The 22053-nt window shown below is 41.6% G+C and overlaps 1 protein-coding gene across 1 annotated transcript in view; it reads right to left on the minus strand.

The window, feature by feature from the left end:
* ACSM3 (acyl-CoA synthetase medium chain family member 3) overlaps nt 1-17209 on the minus strand; it is a 35795-nt gene extending 18586 nt beyond the window's left edge. The window contains exons 1-4 of the mRNA XM_025371500.1: nt 16769-17209; nt 10633-10902; nt 4513-4723; nt 2986-3193 (exon numbers count right to left, since the gene is read on the minus strand). Coding sequence (XP_025227285.1) covers nt 2986-3193; nt 4513-4723; nt 10633-10851 — 638 coding nt within the window. The 5' untranslated portion in view covers nt 10852-10902; nt 16769-17209. The remainder of the gene's footprint in view (nt 1-2985; nt 3194-4512; nt 4724-10632; nt 10903-16768) is intronic.
* Between the last annotated feature and the right edge of the window lie 4844 nt (nt 17210-22053).

Consider the following 22053-nt stretch of genomic DNA (forward strand, 5'->3'; position numbering starts at 1 on the left):
GAGTAGCTGTGATGAGACTGACTATATGGCCTGCAAGGCCTTAAGTATTTATTCTCTGTCCCTTTTACAGAAAATGTTTGCTGAGGGTGGGCATGGTGGCTCACGCCTGTAATCCCAGCACTTTGGGAGGCTGAGGCGGGTGAATTACCTGAGGTCAGGAGTTCGAGACCAGCCTGGCCAAAATGGAGAAACCCTGTCTCTACTGAAAATACAAAAATTAGCCAGGAACAGTGACACATACCTGTAATCCCAGCTACTCAGGAGGCTGAGAATTGCTTGAACCTGGGAGGTGGAGGTTGCAGTGAGCCAAGATCGAGCCACTGTACTCCAGCCTAGGTGACAGAGCAAGACTCTGGCTCCAGAAAAAAAAAAAAAAAAAAAAAAAAAGTTTGCCAACTATGAAAGGATGGTTTTTCTGTTTCCCACAAGGGAGTCTACATATATAGACTCTCTGGATATAGTAGACAATAACATTGAACAGGATCTAACCATCCATCCAGGGAAGAAAGAATTCCAGTTAAAGAGAAAGAAAACCTTTTAGTTCCAAAGGATAATCAGACTTCTATACAAATCACACATTAGGGCAGCTGCACGCATACATATCAAGTGTCTAAGATGCACACGGATTTATCCAGGCATGTGGGGATGAAAGTGAGTAGAAACAAAAAGGCCATTCCAGGCCATTCATGAGAAATATAGAAAAGCTATTTTCTTTTCTTCCTTCCTTCCTTCCTTCCTTTTTTTTTTTTTTTTTTGAGACGGAGTCTCGCTCTGCCACCCAGGCTGGAGTGCAGTGGCTGGATCTCAGCTCACTGCAAGCCCCGCCTCCCGGGTTCACGCCATTCTCCTGCCTCAGCCTCCCGAGTAGCTGGGACTACAGGCGCCCACCACCTCACCCGGCTAGTTTTTTGTATTTTTTACTAGAGACAGGGTTTCACCGTGTCAGCCAGGATGGTCTTGATCTCCTGACCTCGTGATCCGCCCGTGTCGGCCTCCCAAAGTGCTGGGATTACAGGCTTGAGCCATCGCGCCCGGCCTTTTTTTTTTTTTTTTTTTTTTAGACAGGGTCTCTGTCTCTCACCCAGGCTGGAGTGCAGTGGCTCAATCACAGCTCATTGCAGCCTTGACCTCCTGGGTTCAAGCAATCTTCCTACCTCAGCCTCCCAAGTAGGCTGGGACTACAGATGTGCATCATCACGCCTGGCTAATTATTTTTATTTATGTAGAGAAGAGGTTTCACTATGTTTCCCAAGCTGGTCCTGAACTCCTGGACTCAAACCATCATCCCACCTCAGCCTCCTAAAGTGATGATTTACAAGCATCAGCCACCACGCCTGGCTGAAAAGCTGTTTTCAAAACCTGACAAAGCTACACCAAGTGTTCAGTCTATGATTTCATAATTATCTTAGTTAATTAAAAATACTGTCTATAGGCCAGGCGAAGTGGCTCACACCTGTAATCCCAGCACTTTGGAAGGCCGAGGCAGGCAGATCATGAGGTCAGGAGATTGAGACCATCCCGGCTAACACGGTGAAACCCTGTCTCTACTAAAAATACAAAAGATTAGCTGGGCATAGTGGGACATGCCTGTAATCCCAGCTACTTGGAAGGCTGAGGCAGAAGAATTGCTTGAACTTGGGAGGCGGAGGTTGTAAGCCAAGATTGCGCCACTGCACTCCAGCCTGGGCAACAGAGCAAGACTCCGTCTAAAAAAAAAAAATGGTATCTATAGCTGTGTTCCTATCACTTCCATCACCGATACTGTTGCCCTCAAACCTGAGGCAGGGTTATCGTACTGATCTCTTAGTAGAGGCAGTACATACAGAAGTGAGGAGTGTAGGCTCAGCACCCATACTGCCTGGGTTTGAAAGTTAGCTCTGCCAGGTACGAGCATTTGACCTTATTCAGCGTATAATTGTAGTACCTAGGTTGCTGTGAGGTTTACATGAAGTAATATATCTGAAGTCCTTAGAATAGTTTCTGGCACATAACCATATCAATATAAGCTATGATTGCAATTATAATATTATTTTTATTAGAACAGTACTTGGCCTTTGGCAAGAACTCGGTATTAGCAATTTTAAATGCGGTAGGAAAAAGTCCATAGTTGCAAGCATGCTCCCAAATCCTTGAGTAAAGGTAGGAAGCTCATTCTAGAGAAGGACTTTGCTGCCAGCCCAATTCTAAGAATTAACCAGTACCTGGCAAGAGTTCCAAGTAACCCATGGAAGCACTCCATGCTAGGCTTCAGCATCAGTGAAATTCAGTTTTATAATTGCATCCATTAACATTAAGCATTTTTCTTATTTTAACCTGATACCAGTGTTGCTGTCAGCAAGGGAACGGGATAGCCAACACTGAAGGACTGACTGTGATCAATTTCCCTGGGAGATCATAACAGCTCTGTGATTGATGCTGTGTTGCACTTCTAAGAGCCCTCTGCAGGAGTGAAGGTCGTAATCCCCACAGGTGCTGGGAGCCCTCTTTAGAGATTGCCTTGACTGAAGAGAGCTGCTTTGTTAAAGGTCTTGACTCCTAGGGACAACCCACATCCAATTACTGATCAGTGTGGGTGTATAAAGTCCAGGACCTCTTGCTTTAGCTGGGAACAGCTTTGAGGAGCTGTTCAACCTTCAGAGGTCCCAGGGGGTTGACCGAAGGCTTTGTAGGGAATCCATCGCGAATAAATTTCTTTCTCTGCCCAATCCTACATTCTTACCCATCCTTCACAGGTGTTAATCCCAAAAGAACTCCTTAATAAACTCCTATACACCAATCTCCATCTCAGGGGATCCCAACCTACAAAAAGCACTCCAAGCTCCTTCCTACTTCAGAGTTTAGTACTATTAATGCAGCAACAACTACCAACTGTTCTCTTTGCCTGTTGTTTTAATTTGCATTTTTCTAATCACTACTAGATTTAGTATCTTTTTATTGTTGCCTTTCCTTTTGGGAAGCTGTTCTACAATAAGCATGGCTACTCACTTCATCATCTCCTTAAGGTTCCCCCACCCCTCTCTGGAGTTCTCTGATACGATCAGCTTGGAGTGCAGATTTTCACATTTGGGTGCAATAGCATCTACTGCTGGGGCTAAAACATCATTGGTGATGATGCAGTTTGCTTTTGAAGATTGTAGTCTGTAGAGAATGTCTTTCTGGGTCAGCTGAGTGGTTCCTGGAATTAAAACTGTCCCTAAAGGGGCAGAAAAGAAACAGTGTTTAGAAGAAAGGCTTCATTATGTTAGTTAGAGTAGTGTAGATACCATCTATACATTCTGTATTTCTCAGAATGAGTTAGTCAGTTTACCAGGAAGGTATCTATTTATCTTACTTCCACTTATCTGCTTTTGCCTTTCAAGGGATTTCAGAGTCTATGACCCTTTTGGCCTAACATGAAAGCATGTTAAATACTGGATAATTATTCTTTATTTGAAGACCATCCATAACTTTGAGCTTGAAGAAGGTTTTGATTGAAAAGTAATATTAACCAATATTTATTATTTGATTATATGTTTTAACTCATTCAGTCCCCACCAAAAAAAAATCCCCAAACATAACAACTATGAATAACTTGCCCAAGATATCACTTAAGTAGTAAGTGACAGTGCAGGAACTGAACCCTGTAGCCTGACTCCAGAACTGTACACTTCACCACTTCAGCTTAGTGCCTCTTAAAATGTATATGATTGCTTTATGATTTCTTTCCAAAAGGACGGGTGGAGGCATTCATCTTTTCTGTGGTTCTATTCCTGCTGGTTGTATATTATACTGTAAGATGAAGTATAAGGATTAAGAGTGTTCTAGAACCAGACACTCTTATAGCTGGGACTTGGGACAAGCCACTTCACCTCTGTGAGCTTCAGGTTCTGCATCTGTAAAACGATATGACAATAATAGTACTTCTCTTACAGGATAATTAGGGGATTAAATGAGTTAAAACATGTAAAGAACTTAGAACCGTGCTCAGTAAGCTTTGGGTATTATTTTCTCAAAGGATAAATGGACTCTCAAAAATATATAGATCTTCCTCCTGGGCCCCGCCACCCTTAAGTCTCCTTAAGAGAGGGATGGAAAGCATTCACTTCACAATAGGTTTTGCTCTTCCCAGGTGACACAGGAGGCAAGACAATTGGGGAACACATGTCTGCCATTCCTGGACTCTTGACACTGGCTCATCATTTCACTTTGGGAAGGACCAGTCCTCTCCAGCAGGGTTCTTCAAGAAACCGACAACCAGGACCAGAAAACAGGTTCTTTAGAATATCTTTTTTTTTTTTTTCTAATCACGGTAACACAACAATTTTTGTGAGGCTGTAACGCTAAGGTTATCTTTTAAAGATGTTCCATCTAGGGATAAGGAATTAGCCTACTATGGCCTAACACTTTCATACAATTTAAAGGCACTCTGTGACAATAAGCCCACACCAGAATCAATGTATCATGATTACTTAGGTGTTCTGGAAAATCTCCCATCCAGCTTTGTATTAAATATGATCAGAAAGCAATACTAACCTGTTCGCAGACAGGCCACATTTGCAAGCCACCACTCTGGGACCCTGGGCAGAATCAGAATTACCCGATCTCCTCTTTGTAGGGAACAGGCTTCTGAAAGTATATTGGCAAATTTTCTGGACAGAGATCCCAGTTCCTCAAAACTCCATCGCACCTCTTCTCCTTTTCCATTGATCCACCAGAAGGCTGGATTTGAAGGTTTCTTTCCAGCCTGAGGAAAGACAAACCAGTCACGGATTTAAAGGTTGTTATACAGCTAAATTCTGGGCCAACTGACTCAATGGAATAGATTAGCTGAAGAAAATCCACAAGTCATTAGTTAGAATACAGATGGAGTATTTGGAAATAACTCTGGATGGAGACACCATCCAGATGGATGACTAGAGATGCCCAGTATTAACCTCCTACCAGAAGGACCAAGACAGTGAGCAGATAACCACATGACAAATAGAATGTCAAAGGATAACACTGGAATTTAGCAAGGAAGTGACAAAACTCTCTGAGACCTGAAAACTAGAGATGAAATGTATAGAGAGGGAAGAACAGCAGCTGGCCAGGATCAGCACAGAATCCAGAGGGACTCCCTATTTTGGGGAAAATGTAAGTGGAAGATCCTCAGCAGTCCACATTCCCATCACAGATGCCTGAAAAACCACCTACAGGAGAGCCCCTCTGTCCTCACAGGCCCTGAGCCTAGTGAACGCTGTAGAGTATAGTACACTACTATAGTATAACATTGTTCCAGAGAGGAAGTTCATACCAGGTCCCCCTGCAAGAAACCCCAGGATCCGAGCTACTACAGCATGGCATCATTTTAGGAACAGAGCTACCACCATACTACATCTTGCCCTCGGGCCAATAGCCCCTGCATCTCCACATCCCTGGGGCCTTGCTGACATCTCCACACATTCCCCTAGAGGGCTGCAGCATTCCAACACCAGGTGGATCCAGTGATACGGCCAGGCCACTGGCATCCGAGCCTACACACAGCACTCAACACCCCAGGGAACAGGCAGTCCAGCACATCAGGGAGGCTGCCCCAGGACATAAGGCACTAAAGCACGCTCCCCAGAGCCTGAGAGCTACCTTCCTGAGCCTGCTGCCATGAACATGATCTTGCCCCCTCTCGTGGCAGAGCCGCTTTGTGCCTGCATTGCCATCTGGGGACCCAAGGACTGGCCCATTCAGGCCGCCACTACTACAAGTATCCATGTGCACTGCCAAAGGACCTGAGGTCTGACTCACTTGAGGCTTACCACCGCTACTGACAGTGCCCATGCACACCACCTGGGAGCCTGAGAATCAGCCTGCCTGGGACCCACTGGAGCCACTGCTGGCATCCTCATGATGAACAAAATAATACCTATCAATAACAATCTTGAATGTAAACAGTTTAAATTCCCCAGTTAAAAGATATGGACTGTATGGACTGACTGAATGGATAAAAAACAAGACCCAACTATAGGCTGCCTACAAGAAACTGACTTCACCTGTAAAGATACACATAGATAGGGCCAGGCGCGGTGGCTCATGCCTGTAATCCCAGCACTTTGGGAGGCCGAGGAGGGGGGAACACGAAGTCAAGAGACTGAGACTATACTGGCCAACATGGTGAAACCTGTCTCTACTAAAAATACAAAAATTAGCTGGGCATGATGGCGTGCACCTATAGTCCCAGCAACTTGGGAGGCTGAGGCAGTAGAATCACTTGAATCCAGGAGGCGGAGGTTGCAGTGAGCTGAGATCACGCCACTGCACTCCAGCCTGGCGACAGAGTGAGACTCTGTCAAAAAAAAAAAGATATACATAGAAAATGAAGAGATGGAAAACAATATTTCAAACTAATAGAAACCGAAAGTGTGCAGGAATAGCTACACTTATATCACGTGAAATAGACTTTAAGTCAGTAAACATAAAAAGAGGCAAAGAAGGTCATTATATAATGATAAATAGATCAATTCAGCAAGAGGATATAACAGTTGTAAATATATATGCACCCAATATCAGTGCACCCAGATATGTAAAGCAAATATCATTAGATGTAAACAGATAGACTCCAATACAACAATGTTTGGGACTTTAACACTCCACCCTCGGCATTAGACGGATCATCTAGACAGAAAATTAACAAAGAAACATTGGTTTTACACTGCACTTTGGACCAAATGGACCTAACAGATATTTACACAACATTTTATCCAACAGCTACAGAATACACATTCTTCTTCTCATCAGCACATGGCATATTCTCCAGAATAGACCATATGTTAGGGCACAAAACAAATTTCAACAAATTTTTAAAAATTGAAATCATACCAAGTATGTTCTTAGACCACAATGGAATAAAACTAGATATCAGTAATGAGGAACTTTGGAAAGTGTACACATACATGGAAATTAAACAATATGCTCCTGAATGACCAGCGAGTCGATGATGAAATTGAGAAGGAAAGCAAAAAATTTCTTGAAACTAATGAAAATGGAAACATATCAAAATCAATGAGATAAAGCAAACACAGTGTTAAGAGGGAAGTTTATAGCCATAAACACCTATATCAAAAAAGCAGAAAGATTTCAAATAAACAATCTAAGAATGCACCTCAAGGAACAAGAAAAGTAATGACAAACTAAACCCAAAATTAGTACAAAGAAAGAAATAATAAAGATCAGAGCAGAAATAAATGAATTGAGGCAAAAATTACAAAAGATCAACAAAACAAATTTTTTTGAAGAAAAACAAAATAGACAAATCTTTAGTTAGATTAAGAAAAAAAGAGAGAAGACCCAAATAAATAAAATCAGAAATGAAAAAGGAGACATTACAACTGTACCACAGAAATACAAAGCATCATTAAAGACTGTTATGAACAACTATATGCCAGCAAATTGGAAAACGTAGAGGAAATGGATAAAGTCCTGGACACACATAACCTACCATGATAGAAAACCTGAACAGACCAATAATGTGTAATGAGATTGAACCAGTAATAAAAAGCCCAGAATTGGATGGCTTTACTGCTGAATTCTACCAAACTTTTAAAAAAGAACTAACACTACATCTTTTTTTTTTTTTTTTTTTTTTTTTTGAGACGGAGTCTCGCTCTGTCGCCCAGGCTGAAGTGCAGTGGCACGATCTCGGCTCACTGCAAGCTCCGCCTCCCAGGTTCACGCCAAGATGGAGTCTCATTCTTATCGTCTAGGCTGGAGTGCAATGGTGTGATCTCGGTTCACTGCCACCTCTGCCTCCCAGGTTAAAGCGATTCTCCTGCCTCAGCCTCCCTAGTAGCTGGGATTACAGGCATGCACCACCATGCCAGGCTAATTTTTGTATTTTTAGTAGAGACGCAGTTTAACCATGTTGGCCAGGCTGGTCTCGAACTCCTGACCTCAGGTGATCCACCCTCCTCGGCCTCCTAAAGTGCTGGGATTACAAGCGTGAGCCACCACTCCCAGTCCTAACATTAATTTTTCTGAAAATATTTTTAAAAATTGAAGAAGAAGGAATTCTTCCTAGTGCATTCTACCAGTCAGCATTACCCTGACACCAAAACTAGACAAAGACACCACACTTCCTAACTTCAAATCACACTACAGAGCTATAGTAACCAAAACAGCACGGTACTGGCATAAAAACAGATGCAGAGACCAATGAAACAGAATAGAGAACCCAGAAATAACAGATTTTCAACAAAGGTGCCAAGAACATACACTGAGGAAAGGATATCCTCTTCAGTACATGGTCCGAGGAAAAGTGGTATCCATATGCAGTAGACTAAGACTAGAGCCCTATCTTTCACCATATACAAAAATCAACTCAAACTGGATTATAGACTTAAATGTAAGACTCAAAACTATAAAACAACTGAAGAAAACAGCGCAAATGCTTCAAGTCATTGATCTAGGCAAATGTTTTATTTTTTATTTTAATTTTAATTTTTAAATTTTTACAAATTTTATAATACATTTAATAAACTCAGGCAGCTTCCTGAGCCAGAGTAGGCTCTGAGACTCCTCTAAGCAAATATTTTAGCGATAAGGATATGAAAACACAGGCAACAAAAACAAAAACAGACAAATGGGACTATACAGAGGTAAAAAGCTTCTGAACAGTAAAGGAAGCAATCAACAGAGAGAAGAGACAGGATGTAGAATGGGATAAAATATTTGTGAACTATTCACCTGACAAGGAATTAATATTCAGAATATACAGAGAATGCAAATAAACCAACACCAAAAACAACCACCACTACCAACCAAACAAAAAACCAAACAAATAATTCAATTAAAAAATGGGCATAGAATCTGAATAGACATTTCTCAAAAGACATACTAATTGGCAGCAAGTATATGCAAATATGCTCAACATCATTAATCATCAGGGTAGTTCAAATCAAAACCACAATAAGATATGATCTTAACCCAGTTAGAATGGCTATTATCAAAAAGACAAAAGATAACAAACGCTTGAGAGGATGTGGAGAAAAGGGAACTCTTAAACACTATTGGTGAGAATATAAATTAGTACGCCATTGCAGAAAACAATACAAAGACTTCTAAAAAACCTAAAAATAGAACTACCATATGATTTAGCAATCTCACCACTGGGTATTTTTTCAAAGGAAAGGAAATCAGTCTATCAAAGAGATATCTGCACTACCATGTTTATTGTAGCACTGTACATAATAGCCAAGATATGGAATCAACTTAAGTGTCCATCAACAGATGAATGGATAAAGAAAATGTGGTATATATACGCAGTGCAATACTATTCAGCCATAAAAAAGAATGAAAATCGGTTATTTGTGGCAACATGTATGAAGTTGGAGGACATTATGTTAAGTGAAATAAGTCAGACATGGAAAGATAAATGCCACATGTTCTTACTCATATGTGGGAGCTTAAAAAAATGAGCTTCACTGAACTTCAGCCTGGGCAACAGAGTAAGACACTGTCTCTTAAAAAAATAAAAAATAAAAAAAATTTTTAAAAAAAGGAGCTCGGCCCAGTGCGATGGGTGGCTCACACCTGTAATACCAGCGCTTTGGGAGGCCAAGGTGGGCAGATCACTTGAGACCAGGAGTTCACGGTCAGCCTGGCTAACATGGCAAAACCCTGTCTCTACTAAAAATACAAAAATTAGCTGGCATGGTGGCAGGTGCCTGTAGTCCCAGCTACTCCGAAGGCTGAGGCACGAGAATTGCTTGAACCCCTGAGGCGGAGGTTGTAGTGGACTGAGATCACACCACTGCACTCCAGCCTGAAAAGAGCTCATAGAAGTAGAGAGTGGAATTGTGGCTATTAGAGGCTGAGAAGGGTAGTGGGGAGAGGAGGATAGAAAGAGGTTGGGTAAGGGATGCAAAATTATAGCTAGATGGGAGGAATGAGTTCTAGTGTTCTATAGCACTGTAGAGTGAAAACAGTTAAGAATAATTTATTGTATATGTTCAAAAAGCTAGGAGAGAGGATTTTGAATGCTCCCAGCACAAAGAAATGATGCATGTTTGAGATGATGGGTAGTCTATTTACCCTGATTTGATCACTACACATTTTATACATGTATCAAAAAATATCTCTGTACCCCATAACTATGTATAATTATTACATAACTAAAAATAACAGGAAAAATAATAACTTGGGGTCCTTATTTCTAGACATTGGAAGCCATGTCGTTTCTTTTGGCCCAAATCATTTCCCATTTAGCCTGATCATTTTTCTTTCCAATAAGTGAGAATTCTTGCATCCTTTATATTTTCCCCAAAGATTTTTCTGTGCCTCCTTTTCTACCATTTCTGACTCTCGGAATTACTTTTCACTCTTCTCCATTTTTTTTTTTTTTTTTTTTTAAGTCAACCTAGAATTCTACATTTATGTAATCCAGGGTCTCTCAACTAACCATGGAACTATTGACATTTCGGGTCAAATAATTCTTTGTTCTGGAGGCTGCCCTGTGCATTATGGGATATTTAGTAGAATCCCTGGCTTTTGCCTGTTAAATGCCAGTAGCAACTGCCTCTGCCCCTATCATGGCAACAAAAATATTTCCAGACATTAGAGATGTTACCTAGGGGTAAAATCACTCCCAGTTGAGAAATTGTGGTCTGACTGGCCCTTCCCCCATACCTTTTCCATATTAGTCCATTGGTCCAGGACATCTTTAGCAAAGTTGAAATACTCTGGAATCTCCAGTCTGAAGTCCTGTTTCATGGATTCATAGTTGGAAAAATTCTGAGGGGTTGCTCTTCTATTATCTTTATGCAATGCCCTCACAGAACCAAAAATTGTTAGGCGCTGAAAACACTTGGCATGATGTAGCATCTTCATGGTGACACAAGCTAGCATCAGTCTTGTTGGAAACTTTAGCACTCAGGATTTGCACAGAGACCAATTCATCTAAAAGACCAGCAAAAGGACATATATTTGTTTCTGTCCTGAAGGTAGCCATACCCCAAAGTGGCTGAGTTTCGTTATTATTATTGATAATCATCATGATGGTACCATTTTCTGCATACACTCTGTGTTCCAAACACTGTGCTCATTTTATTAAATCCTCAGAGAAACCCTGTGAAGTAGGTACTATTATCATCTCTGTTTACAGATTGAGAAAATGACTAGTAAGAGGCATTGGCTGGATGTGAACCCAGAACTTTCAGGTCCTAGTCCATTCTCCAGAATACTGTGCACTATTGACTCCCACATGCATTTCTAAAGAAGTAAAGATCTGGGTCACCCACTTAATCTCACTGAAAGCAAAGGGCTACGCCTTCTTGTCTAATATCTTTCACCTGCAGATTTCAAAGTAGGGCAGAAATGTTAAGGAGCCTTTTTCACAGTGGATAATCTGTAGATGAAGAAATCGAGAGTAGCCCAATAAAAATTAGACATGAAAGCACTGTCACAGTTTATAAACTGTCTAGTTGATAGGCTGCAGTTCCCATGCTCTCAATAGGGGCCCATGCTACTTTCAAGTCCAGGCTTGGAGCTGCATTTACTAGAGATGTAATAATGGGGCTTTAATATTTAGGACTTTTGTGGGGGAGGCCCCTCTCGGCCATTGCCTGCTTCTGTGGGAAATCATTTGATCACAATGTCATTTACTTGGTTGAGGCTGTTAAAAATGCAGTTCTAGGGATTATGAGTGTTTGAAGTTCTCATTATACTTCCTGTAATTTTCCAAATTTCTTACACTGCAATACATATTACTCTCATAATCATTAAATCATCATTCTAACTACAATTCTAGCTGTAAGGCAGTCTGGCTATGTGGAAGCATTTCTGTATTGATACATTGCCAAAACAATACATAATTGCAGATGTCAGCTAAATGGAGAGTTTAGCTGACATCTACAATTATTGCGGTTTTACCCTAAACAGACCTGGTGTTTGGGCATCATGTTATATACCCAATGCATCAGGAAACATGGGGACTTCTGTCCTTCCCATTTATTTGTGTGAAGACCTGACAACTCAGTGATCTTGAGCCCTCTGAGACCATCTGGTTTCAGCTTTTTCCTTTTTCACCTGCAAAGAAAACTGGAAACCCAGAGAGGGGAAACAGCCTGCTTTATTCTGTCATACCAGAGTTAGAACTAGAACTCTGGTCTTTGGATTCCCATTTGAATGTTTCTACTATCATTCAACAGGATTTCAACAGAGCAGTGGTTCGCAGTCCCGCTGTACATTTGAATCACCAAGAAAGCATTAAAAAAAAAAAAATACTCTGATGCCTAGGTCTTGGATCAATTAAATGAGAATATTTGAGAGTGGGCTCTGGGACCATTTATATTTTTTAAAATGTCCTCAGATTTTAATGTGCAGCAGCCATGGTTGAGAATCACTGATTTAGAGGCTGTGATTTGTGAACCAGCATCATCATCATTATCACCTAGAAGACTGTTAGAAATGTACATTCTCAGGGCCCACTCTAGATCTGCTGAATTGGTAGACGTTGACAAGATCCCAGGTGACTGGTATGTACATTCAAGTGTGAAAAGCACTGGTCTATAGCATGATGGTTAAATACGTTGGCTACTGAGTCATATAGTCATGTGATACGGTCTCCCAGTTTTGCCACTTATGAACTGTGTGACCTTATTTGAATTATTAATCACTCTGAACCTCAGTTTCACATTTTACCAATGGAGCGACTAATAGAACCTCCATCAGAGATTTCTCCTGAAGACTGAATGGGATACTGCATGTGAAATGCTTATCATGGTGCCAAGCATATTACTAGAATAGGGGTCAGCAAACTTTTTCTGTGAAGGGCCAGATACTAAATATTTGAGGCTTTGTGGGCCATATGGTTCTGCTGCAGGTATTTAACTCTGCCATTGACAGAGCAGTCATTGACAATACATAAATATATTTTGGCATGGCTATGTTCTAATAAAACCTTATTCATGGATACTGACACTAGAATTTCATTTAATTTTCATGTGTCATGAATTGGTGTTCCTCTTTTAGTTATTTTTTCAACCATTAAAAAATTTAAAAACCATTCTTAGTATAAAGGCTATACAAAAACAGGCGGAGGGCTGGATTTGGCCCATGGGCTGCAGTTTGCTTATCTTTGCACTGTGATGTAAGCTCTACTAGAGCAGGGGCCTTGTCTGTCATGTTCCCGGGAAGCATTAGCAAAAATTTCTTGGCAGGCTTTAGGAGAAAAGGCTGCTCTTAAGAACAGAACTAAAATCACTCTGAATCCCAGTTGCCCTGCAGGTTAAGACCTTAAGTCCAACAACGTCATTCTGTTTGGCATTGGCGATTGGGTAGAGAGGGAACTACTGGACCCTGTTGTATGCTGGCAAGTCACAGTCTGTGCTCTTGGGTGCTCTCCTCTTAACAGAATTAGCATTAGGTTTCCTTCAACTGAAAGAAGAAGTAACCAACACTACTTGTCTCTTTCTGTTTTTAATTTTTTTTCGCATAATATCTTCAAATGGCTCAAAAAAACCATAAAAGGTACATAGAGAAAAAAAATATCTGCCTCCCACCTCTAGTCTCAAAGCTGCCTGATTTGCTCTCACCCCCAGGAAACCACTATTATTCTTTCTACTTATCTTTTCAGGATTTCTTTATGTGCACTCAAGTAAATTATGAGTATAGATTCTTATTTCTCCACCAATTTTACACAACAGATAGCCCAGAATACACACTATTCTGCCCACTAAAAACATTTTTAACAACCTACCTTTTGAGGGCTTTCCATACCAGTGCACAGAGATCTTCATTCTATTTTTTTTTTTTTGAGACGGAGTCTCGCTCTGTCGCCCGGGCTGGAGTGCAGTGGCCGGATCTCAGCTCACTGCAAGCTCCGCCTCCCGGGTTTATGCCATTCTCCTGCCTCAGCCTCCCAAGTAACTGGGACTACAGGCGCCCGCCATCTCGCCCGGCTAGTTTTTTGTATTTTTTAGTAGAGACGGGGTTTCACCGTGTTCGCCAGGATGGTCTCGATCTTCTGACCTCGTGATCCACCCGTCTCGGCCTCCCAAAGTGCTGGGATTACAGGCTTGAGCCACCGCGCCCGGCCCATTCTATTTTTTTAAATAAGTATTTATTTATTTACTCTTTCCTTTTTTTTCCCCCCCTAAAGACAGGATCTCACTCTGTCACCCAGACTGGACTGTAGTGGCACGACCATACCTCACTGCAGCCTTGAACTTCTGGGATGAAGCGATCCTCCTGCCTCAGCCTCCAGAGTACCTGGGATTACAGGTGTGTGCCACCACACCCAGCTAAGTGTTTTTAAAATTTTTTTTTTAGAGATGGGGTCTCGCTATGTTGCCCAGGCTGGTCTCAAACTCCTGACCTCAAGCAATCCTCCTGTGCTAAGCACTTTGCAGTTATTTACTATTATTTCCATTTTACAGACAAGGAAATATACACAAACACACACACAGCCTCACAAAGCACTAGGATTATAGGTGGGAGCCAACACACTTGGCCATGTTTTTTTCTTTTAACAGTTGCATGACATTCTAGTGAAGAACTGCACTGTAATTTCTTAAACTGGTCCCCTATCAATGATCACTTGAGTTTTTGTATAATTTTGCAATTTAGATAAAATGTTGAAACTATTTCTTCCAAAAGGAATGTCCTGATTCTTTCATTACTTGGATGTGAAAATGAATAGTATTTTTAAATGGTTGTGAGGTATTAGAAAAAATTTCTGATTCTATTAAATAAGAGGCAGGAATGTGGACAAATATCATAAGGTCTTGAGCTTCATTCTTGGTAGGTTGGCATGATTCACTTATTTATTCAACAATTATTAATCACTTGCCATGAATTATTTCAGACATAGAGGATATAGGAGGGAATGAAAGAGACAAGGTCCTCCCTGCTCTCATGGAAGGACATATACAGTAAACAAGGGAATAAATAAATGTGATGTTACACAAGAAAACAAAGAGAGTAATGGGAGAAAAGGGACCTTTTAGAAGGTCTCTCTAGGGAGGTAACATTTTTGCAGAGATCTGGCAGGTGGTTGTACTGTTAAGCACTTTGCAGTTAATTATTATTATTTTCATTTTACAGACAAGGAAGTATACACAAACAGACACAAACTGGACCCTGTTGTATGCTGGCAAGTCACAGTCTGTGCTCTTGGGTGCTCTCCTCTTAACAGAATTAGCTGGCAAGTCTAATATTTAAATTGGACAATGCATTTATTCATTACCCATATGTTTATTGAACACTTGCTATATGCCAGACCTGTACTAAATGCTGAAAATATAGCTGTGAACAAGACACAGCTGGTCTTGCTCCCATGAAGCTTATAGACTATTAAGGAAGACATTATATAATTATGTAAATATCAATATGATTGGGGATAAATATACCATACTTAGCTTGCTGATTCTGAATAGAATCAAGAGTTTAGTATGATTTCTTCCCTAGCTTCCATACAATACTCTATACCACATTCAGAATCCTTCAAACGTATGTTGAAAAGAAAATTGATCAGTCATTTAGAGCTTAAAATGAACCTAACCATTCTGTTCTACCAAAAAGCAAATATCAACATCCTCTTCATCAAAACCATAAGATTGCCTTCTCCTCAGCAAAGTTCTTTTCCTCCCTTTTCATTGATCTTAGCATTTTACAACTTCTATTTCCCAGGTTTATAAAATTATTTGTAGGTAAAAGAGCTGAGATAACTTTTCCAGGGTGACTCCGGATTTTTATAGTGAGCCACACTGATAAGGAAAACTCTTCTAAGAAAGACAGTACCACCCCTGGTCAGATGGGCTCTGAAAGTATTTCAGGTCTCATCTGAAATGCAAGATCTTTGTCCCTACAGCCAAGGGGGCTTTAGCCTCCCCACATCTCCATAAACATCCTCCCTCTAAATATAAGAGTAACAACAGTAGTTTAACATATACAGCGTCAACGCAAGGTAAAGCCACTGCTGTTCTCTCCAACCCCAACCAGACCCTGCCTGAAACCCCTCCTATACAGAACTTTTGCAGCTGCCCTTGACCACTTAAAGGAGAAAACTGGCTGCTCTTAGGTTTGCATCTGTGTTTCTCAAAGTTTCCTAGAAGTAATTTACATACGTTCTGGATGATGCAGAAGATCTGTCACCCAGCGAGGTGGGGAGCTAAGCAGACAGAACAGTGAAAAACTCAGCCACTACCTGGTCTTTTTTTTTTTTTTTTGAGATGGAATCTTGCTCTGTCGCCCAGGCTCGAGTGCAGTGGTGCAATCTCAGCTTACTGCAACCTCCACCTCCCAGGTTCAAGTGAGTCTCCTGCCTCAGGCTCCCAAGTAGCTGGGGTTACAGGCACCTGCCACCACACCTGGCTAATTTTTTATTTTCAGTAGAGATAGGGTTTCACCATGTTGACCAGGCTGGTCTTGAACTCCTGGCCTTAAGTGATCTTCATCTGCCCACCATGGCCTCCTAAAGTGCTGGGATTACAGGCGTGAGCCACCACATCCGGTTCAATTAAAATTAAAATTTTAAAAAATCAAGTTAACACATGTACATACTTTTTCAGAAAATCAAATAGCACCAAAAGGCTCAATATGAAAACTCAGCTGCTACATTTATAGCCTTTTGTGTGTGCATACTCCTCATCACTTAATAGATAGTATCACACAACTGAGAAATTCTGAGAGAAACTTTGGCTGCCCAAGACTTTAATGACAGCATTTTTGATTGTTGGTTTTGTTCATCTGTTTGTTATCTTTGCTAAAAATCAGACGTGCCAGTTCAGGAAATCTTACACAGGAGAGGAGATGAGGTACTCACTAGTTAACAGATTCCAACACAGCTGGAGATTATGGCAGACTTGTTTCCTAGAAGAGCAGTCCTGAATCTTGAGTTCTCACATCTGCTTTTTCCTCGTAGCAGTCAAAACAAGAGGGAGGAGCAGCCTGACAACCCGGAGGAGCAAGACTGGCCCAAAGCACTTTCCTTGATTGGTGGAGACATTCTGGAGGAGGAGCCAAATTCTGGGCTAAAGTTTACAATGAAAGTTTGCACGACTCCCAGCGGTTCCTCTTACAGGTAATGATTTACATACACGGCAAGCTTTTGAGGGGCCGATAGAGCAAATTATTCACAAGAAGGAAAGTGTCCAAGGAGTTGCTGAAGTGGTTAGTTCTGTAAAGGGGCAAAGAAAGCACTTTTCAGAAGGAGGAAAGAACAGATGGAGGAAGCCATAGAGAAGTTTTGAAATTGAAAGGAAAGAAGTTGAGGGGTGGTTATGGGTTGGCTTAAATCTCAGCAAACACGTTGATGTGTTTATCTGTTGAAGTGGCAGGACTAAACATAAACGCTATCAGGTTACTTACTCCCCTGCTCAGCTCTTTCAGTGCTTCTCTTTCCTTTCCAGGTAAAATCCGAGTCCTTACATGAATTGCAAGGAGTTGCATAATCTGGCACAAGGTCCTCTGATCCACAGCCCATTCCCCTTCCTCTGCCTCACTGAGGACAGCCACCAGCCTCTTTGCTTTTTCTCAAACACACTTGCCTGTTTCAGCCTCAGGCTTTCTGAATTCACAGTTTCCACTGATTGGAACTCTTCCCTCAGATATCCCCCTGGCCAAATTCTTCATTTTATGAGGTGTCCTATTAAATAACTCTTCCCTTACCACATTTTTCTAAAGTACCATTCTTCATTTTTTCTCTTTTACCTTTTTTTTTTTTTTAACTTTTTACATCTCTTACTATCACCCTTGAGGGTAAAAACTCTTTTGTTTGATGGTGTATCTATTGCTTGGAATAGCTACTGGCAAATTTTAGGCATTCAATAAATAGTTGATGGATTTGTGAATAAATAAAGGACTCTTTCAATTACACGTGATAGAGACCCAACTTAAATTTACTTAAAGAGGAATTTGTTGGTCACTTTTGAGTTCTAGGAATCTTCCGTTGTTGATTCCTTGGGATTTTCTGTGTAATCACAATACCTGTAAATAAGTAAACAGATTTTACTTATTTCTTTTAGATCTATATGCCTTTTATTTCCTTTTCTCGCCTTATTGCACAAGCTAGAATGTCTAGCTCTACGTTGAATAAGAGTGATGAGAGCAGACATCCTTGCCTTGCTTTTGATCTTAGAGGGAAAACATTCAGTCTTTCATGGTTAGGTACAATATTAGCTATAGGTTTTGTGTCGATGCCCTTTATCAAGTTGAGGAAATTCTCCTCTACTTCTATTTTTTTCTGAGAATTTTTATCATTAATAGGTGTTGAATTTTGGCAAGTGTTTTTTCTGCATCAGTTACTATAAGCATGTGATGTTTTTCTTCTTTAGCCTGTTAATAAGATAGATGACACTGATCTTCTAATATTGAACCAGCCCTGCCTCCCTGGAATAAACCTCGCTTGGTCCTAGTGTATATTTCTTTTTCTGTATTGCTGAATTCTATAGTTATGTCTCTTGACAAATTTTAGAAGTTTTCAGCCATTATTTCTTGGAGTAAATTTTTAGTCCCCATGTAGATCTTTTATGATAGTTTCACGGGTCCCTGAGGCTCTGTTCTTTTTTTTTCTTTTTTTCCAATTCTAGTTTCTTTCTGTTGTTCAGGTTGAGTAAATTCTGGCTTCCAGTTCTTTGATTTTTTTCTTCTGTTATTTCTATTCTGATGTTAAGCTCATTATTAGAGATAGGGAAAAAAAGGGTTTTTTTTTCTCTCACATAGCACTCAACATAATGTTAGCAGTGGTGAATCCATACGGATCTACAGTAACTTGATTCTTGCCTCTTCAAAGGAAATAATTCATCCAAGAGGCATCATAAGGCAGAGTGAGAGACTGAGGCAAGTTTTTGAGCAGGAGTGATAGTTTATTAGAAAGTTTTAGAGCAGGAACCAAAGGAAGAGGGGCAAGCAGGCAACTTGAGAGATCCAGGTGCCCTGTTTGACTTTTGACTTGGGGTTGTATACATTGGCATGCTGCCAAGGTTTTGTATCTCTCCTTTGATTTTTCCTTGGCGTAGGCTTTCTGCATGCGCAGTGGCCTGTCAGCACTTGGGAGGGGCTGTATGTGCAGTGTCTTTTACTGACGTTGTGCACATGCTCATTTGAGGCATTTTTCCCTTACCAGTCAAGTGTTCCTAGAGGAAAGTTGTATACCAGTTAAACTCTGCCACTTTGCCACTTTGTATACATGCTTAAGCACACTTGCCCAACTCCTGAGATCTTAGTGGAAAGCAGCTGATCACCACCCTTAGGTGTTTTCTATCTCTTAGGAGATTGCCTTTCCCTGGCATCTACTGCAACCAATTATTATTTTAGAGTGACAGTTTAATAACTGCCTGGCTATCACCTGATTGTCGCCTGACATTCTTGCCTTTCTTGCCTTGCCCATATCTGCCTGACTACCTACTCTAACAATAACACTTCTGACACTAGATGTGTGGGGGATTTTCACTACACCAAGCAATTTTCCAGTGTACACCAGCTTGGGTGTCATGTCCTACTTCAGTTCAACACTATCTACCTGGAAATGGTGTCAAATCTTACAGGTTAAGATCTCAATCTGTAAGCTAAAAAGTATCTGAGACAGGTCTCAATTAATTTAGAGGTTTATTTTGCCATGGTTAAGGATCATGACCCATGACACAGCTTCAGGAGGTCCTGAGAACATGTGCCCAAGGTGATTGGGTTACAGTTTGATTTGATACATTTTAGGGACAAAGACATTATAGGCAAAGACATAAATCAATACATGCTCAGGAGGCTCAGTCAGAAAAATTGCTTGAACCTGAGAGATGGAGGTTGCAGTGAGCTGAGATCATGCCACTGCACTCCAGCCTGGGCACGCCAGCCTGGGTGACAGAGCGAGACTCCGTCTCAAAAAAAAAAAAAAAATGTTTATATGTTGGTTCAGCCTGGAAAGTTGGGACATCTCAAAGGAGGAGGGGCTGGGTTTTCAGGTCATAGGTGGACTTAAAGATCTCCAGATTGGCAATTGGTTGAAAGGGCTAAGCTCTGGCTGAAGAGTTGAAATCAGCTTGAGTTAAGGTAAAGGGTGGGGAGTTGCAGAAACCAAGGTTCTTTTCAAGTAGATGAAGCCTCCAGGTAGCAGGCCTCAAAGAGAACACTTGTGAATGTCTCTTATTAGACCTCAAAAGGCATCACACTCTCTGGAAAGACATAGTAAAGATGAAGAAGGAATTAATGAAATCAACTATAACCTAATTGTAGCAGTAATAGAAATTTTTACATCCTCTTGAAGTTGCTGCAACTTTAACTTGAGTTACACTCAAGTTAAAAGAGAATATTAACAGCCTGTCTTCTCTCTGTGGTCAGTGGACCTTATCTATACTTCTCAACTCCACATTCCTCAAAGTTTATTACAGGCCCAGTAAGTCCCTGCTTACCTCCCTAGCATGGCTGCAGGGTCACAAGACCGGTAAGTTTAAGTTGCAAGACATGTTTTTCTCAAGATGTAAGAAATGTTGTAATGCTTGATTAATTGCCTTTGTTTCTCACTTCTGTAACTTGCTTCCCACCTCACGGAGTTCCCACCTTAAGATGTTTAAAACTAGGGAAAGCCCTTTGTTTGGGACTCAGACTTTCTGGACATATGTCTGGCTGAGCCGGTGATCACCTTAATAAACTCTCCTGAACCTTTTTCAGTCTCTGCAGTCTTTGGTTGTCCTGTAACATTTCTAGGGGCCTCGTCCGGGATTGGAAATGGCAGATTTTCTGTCTCCTTTGCCTGTGGGCTAGAGCCCCAGGACATGGGAGACCTGGGGTCCTTGCACCACCGAGAGTTTCAGCCCAGAAGGAGAACAGCCTGGCCCTCCTGCGTTCTGGAGCCTTCCCCCGAAAGTGCAAATGGAACCAGTAGAAAGGGTTGCAGGACAGTCACAGGAGCAGTACACAGACATCTGAACCGTGGTAAGATTTGGGCCCTAAGGCAAGACCCTTCCCATAAGGATGGAAGGGGAGCCTGATCACCTCCCAGGGCGTGACAATTAGTCTGACCCAAGGGGGTTGGGAACACTGGGAGAAGTCCATTGACTTGGACAAAACTCATGCCCTAACTGACACCAGACACGGGTGGGGCTCGAGAGTCAGTCAGAAAGGAAAACCGTTTCGGGGACGGGGGATGTGTGTGAAAGTGTGTGAAAGAGATGGTCTCAGAAAAGACCAACGTGGGGCGTGACACGGGGAGGCACAGCTCTCTTAGTGTGAACTGTGTGCTCCGAGGCGAATGTGGGAAAAACCAGACCTAGGATGCTGCATACAACCCATAGGACCAGCTCTATGGCTGCAGCTAGCTGTGACAGGAATTAAGGCATGCTCCTGGCTAAGCAGTGTCTGAACCTCCCATAATAGGACCTGATCTAGTGGATCCAAGAGTGAAAGTGTGCCATGAGGGAAGAAATGGGAGGAAAAACGTCAAAGCCTACTCCACTGGACTGTATGCTGAGAAACTTTAAAAAAGGTTTTAATGGTGATTATGGGGTTAAGCTAACACCACAGAAACTGAGAAGCCTTTGTGAGATAGACTGGCCATCTTTTAATGTAGGGTGGCCAGCTGAAGGGACAATAGACAGGGAAATAATTGGCCGAGTGTTCTGGGTAGTCACTGGGGTTGGAGAACAGCTTGGGCATCCAGATCAGTTTCTGTATATACTCCTGGCTAAGAGTAATTCAAATTCACCTTAAGTGGCTGCAGGCCTGCTGTGAGACCTACTGTAAGACTCTGATGGCCCAGATAAAACCAGGAACCATAGAAAAAGACTGCAAGGCATCAGAAAAAGAAAAGGAGTCACAGGAAAAGCAGAAAAATGCCTGTCCTACAGGTCACACCTGCAGAGTTAGAAAGTCCACCCCCCATACACCAATTATCCATCCCTGGCAAGGCTTAGACAGGAGGCTGCCCCGGCTGCCTCCAGAGGCTCAGACTCAGAAGAAAGCATCCCTCAGGCAACACCATGCAGAGAGGAGCCAGAGCCCTTGCCTGAAAAGCCAAGGGAGGAACTCCAGGGGGATGAGATTGGCCCCCTTAGGTCAGGCCATGCCCGAGCAATGCAGATGCCCCTCTGAGAAACAAGGGGACAAATTTATTTAAAT

This window comes from Theropithecus gelada, chromosome 20 (assembly GCF_003255815.1).
Source record: "Theropithecus gelada isolate Dixy chromosome 20, Tgel_1.0, whole genome shotgun sequence".
NCBI classification, from domain to species: domain Eukaryota; kingdom Metazoa; phylum Chordata; class Mammalia; order Primates; family Cercopithecidae; genus Theropithecus; species Theropithecus gelada.